At 40.4% G+C, this 4,732-nt stretch overlaps 1 protein-coding gene across 4 annotated transcripts in view; it reads right to left on the bottom strand.

Annotated features, from left to right (window-relative positions):
* The window catches only part of trim2a (tripartite motif containing 2a), a 39,199-nt gene that overhangs the window by 20,898 nt on the left and 13,569 nt on the right, over window positions 1–4,732 (bottom strand). For all 4 annotated transcript variants that reach the window (XM_008405636.2, XM_008405627.2, XM_008405623.2 and 1 more), the window contains exon 6: window positions 898–1,615. In XM_008405636.2, the coding sequence (XP_008403858.1) occupies window positions 898–1,615 (718 nt within the window). The remainder of the gene's footprint in view (window positions 1–897; window positions 1,616–4,732) is intronic.

Here is a 4,732-nt window from a genome sequence, read left to right as displayed (position 1 = left end):
AACAAGTGGAGGACAGAGGAGCCTCTTACAGAAGAAGAAGTTACACGGCTGTGAGAGCCTGAAATCTTGCTTGTTTGTAGCTGACCAAATACTTATTTTCCACCATATATTGCTAATAAATTCTTTAAAAATCAGAAAATGTGATTTTCTGGATTTTTTTTTTCTCCTTTTGTCTCTCATAGTTGAGGTAGATATCTATGATGAAAATTACAGGCCTCTCTCATCTTTTTAAGTGGGAGAACTTGCACAATTGGTGGCTGACTAAATACGTTTTTGCCCCACTGTATACATAGCCTTTCTTAAACTCTGTCTTCAGGAAATCATCATAACATCGCTCCTCTATTAACCTTTTAGCAACAGTTTTAGCATTGCTCTGAGAAGTAACTCCTATAATGAGTTCGATCAGGTGTTTGTTCATTTCCACTAGCTAGTCTGAATTAGGTGAGTGTGGGAGTCATGCAGGAGGGATGCTCAGTGAGGGAGAGGCTCTGCTTGGAGACTGCAGCTCTGAGCAGGAGCTTCATCCTTAAAGGCGGCGTTAGGTCCAAGCAGGCATTTTGCACAGCTGAATGGTTGCCATGGAGATTAATCGATTTCTCAAAAATGCAAAGCAACACTTCAGGTATGTTTTTGATGAGGGAATAGGACTAACATGATGAAATGCTCAAAAGTTTATTTTTACATAATACTGCCACTAAGCAAAGTATACAAAGAACTTGGATGAGTCAAGACTTTTGCACAGTACCACATTTTCATTTGTGCATCTTAAAATTAAATAATTTTAGCTATGTACTGCTGTGCTGACTACATCCCAAAGTCTTCTTGCAGCAGTGGGGCAACACTTTGCACCTGGAACTTAGGAAGCACCCTCCCCTTTCCCCTCACACCCCTCCTCACCTATCCGAAAGATGAGGTCATCCTCAATGGGATTCTCTTTCCTCCTCCCTGTGCTGTACATGCTCGCCGGCCTCTTGATGGCTTTCTGCTTGACGTGTCCACTGCCCGGAGACTTCAGCATCTTTTTGGTGCCATTTGTATTTGGGGATGAATGGATGGTGGCCTTTATTTTGAAGGGACTTCCTCTGATGTGCTGGTTGTACAGGCGCAGGGATAGGTTCAGAAAGCCTTCTTTGGGAGCAGTGAACAGGTACTCGTACGTGCCGTTCTTGTTGTCCAGTATCTCCCCGTCAACTTTGCTCCCGTCAGGGGAAGAGATGTCAGCAGCGATGACTGCGTTACCCATCTTGCACAGCTCTCCATCTTTGTCCTTGGTAGTTATGGTGACAGCCGTGGGCACGCCCACCAAGCAGTGCCGCAGCCCTGCACCTGTCGCCACGGTTTCTGATGAGACAGCATTTGTAGTTACCACGGTACCCAAATTGTGGATGGATTTCTTTAATCCATCAGTCTCCATGAGGAAGTCCAGCTGGCCATTCTCCCCGGGCTGCAGAGGAAGCTCCTGAGTGGCCAGCTCCACGAGGCGCTCGCCCATCTGCTTCTTGACCAGCAGCACCTCTGCCTCGGTGCCGTGGCTCAGGGCCTGCTCCGCGAAGTTACAGCTGCTGTTGATGCCCTCCTGGCCATGCAGCAATGTGTCCAGCTGGGCCTGAAGAACCTACATAAGGAGACACCAGGGAGCAGCAGAGGGACACTGCATTAAATGACCCCTGTAGTTTTAAAAATGAAAACAATCTGAAGCCAACATTAGGTTGAAACCTAAATGGGAAACAAATGAAAGCAGTTGTGTGTGTTTTTTATTTTTTTCAGACAAATCCAAATGATATCTTAATGCAGACATGATGACAATTCATGGTGTCAATACTCTTCTTTACCATTATGGTAGAATTTTTCTGCCATAATCCAAGAGCCCACATGTTCAGTCTGGAAGCAGGACTTCATGTCTTTCTTCTCAAAACTTGCAATGACTGCACTCAAAACTTCTCCTTTCGCTCACACTTTAGCCTCTGCTCGGACTCTCTGGTCGCCGTTTCGTAAGCGAGCAGAGATACAGAGTTGTATGATTATTATTCTCACTTTAATAGATGACAATAAACAAGTGAGATGGGAAAATTTTCTGTTTTAATTCAGTTGCATAATAATTCTGCACACTAATAGTTGCTCATTAATCGTGCACACATAGATATCGTCATAAGAAAGCCAAAATCTCACTTTTATTTTTTAGATGTTCAGATTTGAGAGGTTGTTTGACCAAGAATGCTATAGTTGTTCAACAATAAAATTAATCCTCAAAACTACAATTTGCGTAATAATTCTGCACGCAGTGTATCTTTCCAGCTGCCACTCCCACATTATGAGCCTTTTTTTTTTTGTAACTAGTATTCACCATTTCAGTAGTTTCTCCACCTGAGCTGTGTATCTCTTTGCTCCTCCAGTGCTACCAAATGATTATTGCATGGTCCTCTAATCTGTGCTCTCCTTAATATCTGGAAAAGGTTTATAACATAACTCTGCTTTGCACTTTTCAACTTCCTTCCTGACCCGAGTTCCTTGATTTTCATGATGCCTCTACGGCAGGGGTGGGCAACTCCAGGCCTCGAGGGCCGGTCTCTTGCAACTTTTAGATGTGTCTCTACTTCAACACACCTGAGTCAAATAATAAGGTCGTTAGCAGGAATCTGGAGAACCTGCCTGAACAGAGGAGGTGATTCAGCTATTGGATCCAGGTGTGTTCTACCAGGGAGACATCTAAGAGTTGCAGGACACCGGCCCTCGAGGACCAGGATTGCCCACCCCTGCTCTACGGATTTCCTGGACCAGCTGGATTTCTAAAGGCAGTTGGTTGGACTGGATTTCACTTTGAAGTATCATAGTAGGGGGGCCACTACAAATTTACGCCTGACTTTTCAGGTTACGAGTACTGCTACTTTGTTTTCATCCATCATATGAAAGGAAATTACAATAAAATATGGTTGAATGACGTTTAAGACTGTGATGCAACAAAATGTGTAAAGTTTATGGGGAAGGGATTTTTTTTTTTACTCTGCATCTGCTTCGAATTACTTTTGGAGCAATTTCAGTTTTCTGGAACATAAATCTCCTTCAACAAACTGAAAAATAAGAGACAATATGATGGATTGCCTTTCATGAAAATGTTGATTTGAAACAATTTCCAGTTTTTTCAGTTTTGTAGTGTCAGTTATTCCTTCCGTTTCAGTTTTCTTTGTCACCCTGAGCTGTTTACAAGAGCAGAACTACATATGTCAGTTAAAAAGGAAAGATGTGATGTGTTGGCTCTCTGCTTATTTGACAAACATTACTGAATCATGCAGCAACCTTGCATTTAATGCTGCTGCACACAACAGATCCCTTAAATATTAACTAAATAAACAAGCAGTAAAATACTGACTGTATATATCAACTAAATATGGCTTGCTATAAGGTTTAACTTTAAAAGTATTATGAAAGAGAACTCACAAAACTTGGTGAGCTGTTGGTGAACTGCCTCTTTCAATTGGAATATCAGTAAACTCACCGAGATCTGATCATCAAAGTCATCTTCTTTTCCAAACCAAGATGCCATGAATGTTTTTTGATCTGAAAAGTTTCATCCAAAATCCCTCATCTGTCTACCAGAGAAAGTGAAAAACCCTCCGTGCACAGAGCAGAGCAGGGATCGAGGGTAAAGTGTCTCCAGTGTGAAGAGCACAGCAGAGAAGTATGGTACACTCTCACTGCACATGACACACCCAGATCAACCCAGAAGAAAAAAATTAAAAAACAAAACAAAGCACAGCTCACTGGCTCCATCTAGCCACGGTGCCAGCATCACAGAGAGTCACATGTTTTCCCCCAGGGACTGGGATCAACTTCACACACTTGATCCCAGTAAATTGTAAATCATTGACTGACGAACTCCAAGACAGCAGGTCAGCTCGGCCTGATCTCCGAGCAGGTGACTGGATGTGAGGCCAACTGAAGTCCTAACAAACAGATTTCAGTTTGTCAGGGCCTCCGGGGAGGAAAGCAGGCAGTCACTTATGTAAACATCATAAAAGTGTCCAATCACTAGAAGTCATTTTAATAATTCATTAGGTAACAGCACTGAAGTACTGCTCAGCAAAAATCTAAACTAGGAGTGCCAACATCCCATTAAACGATAACATTAAACAAAACAAAGCTGTAAAATTGTGATAATCAGACCAAAATCAAAACATTGGAAGTAAGTCCTTATAGCTATTAATGAAACTGTTAAAATAATAAAATAAAGTGGCATTTCTCAGAAGAAGATGAATCTTATAACAGGAAAAATAATTAAGAAAAAAACATTGATTTTATTGACATTTTATTAAAAATGTCAATAAAAAGTAATATATGACACACATAGATCATGTGTAATCTGTTGTGTGTCATAAACGATTTTATTGATGTTTTATTAAATCAGTGATTCTTGAGAATAGGGACAAAATGGGTTTTAATTTTCCCATAATTTTTTTTTGTTATTTTTCAACCTTATGTATGCAAATATGACAAATGATGTTTTGGAAATGTAAAGATGCTAAGGTACAGGCTCCCAGTTGCAATTTTTTAAAAAAAAATTACATTTTTAATTAATCTGACCCAGAACGTTGTCATTACCACCTGACAAAAAATAAAAAATAAAAAATTTTAATGACCCTATTAGTGATATTTTTACTCATTTACAGACAAATGCTTCTCAAGAAACAAAATAAATATTATTTAAAACAAAAAACAACAAAAAGTCCATCTGACA

The sequence above is a fragment of the Poecilia reticulata genome, linkage group LG1 (genome assembly GCF_000633615.1).
Source record: "Poecilia reticulata strain Guanapo linkage group LG1, Guppy_female_1.0+MT, whole genome shotgun sequence".
NCBI lineage: Eukaryota > Metazoa > Chordata > Actinopteri > Cyprinodontiformes > Poeciliidae > Poecilia > Poecilia reticulata.
Note: the sequence above shows the minus strand (reverse complement) of the source record. Positions and strands in the feature narration are given on the sequence as shown.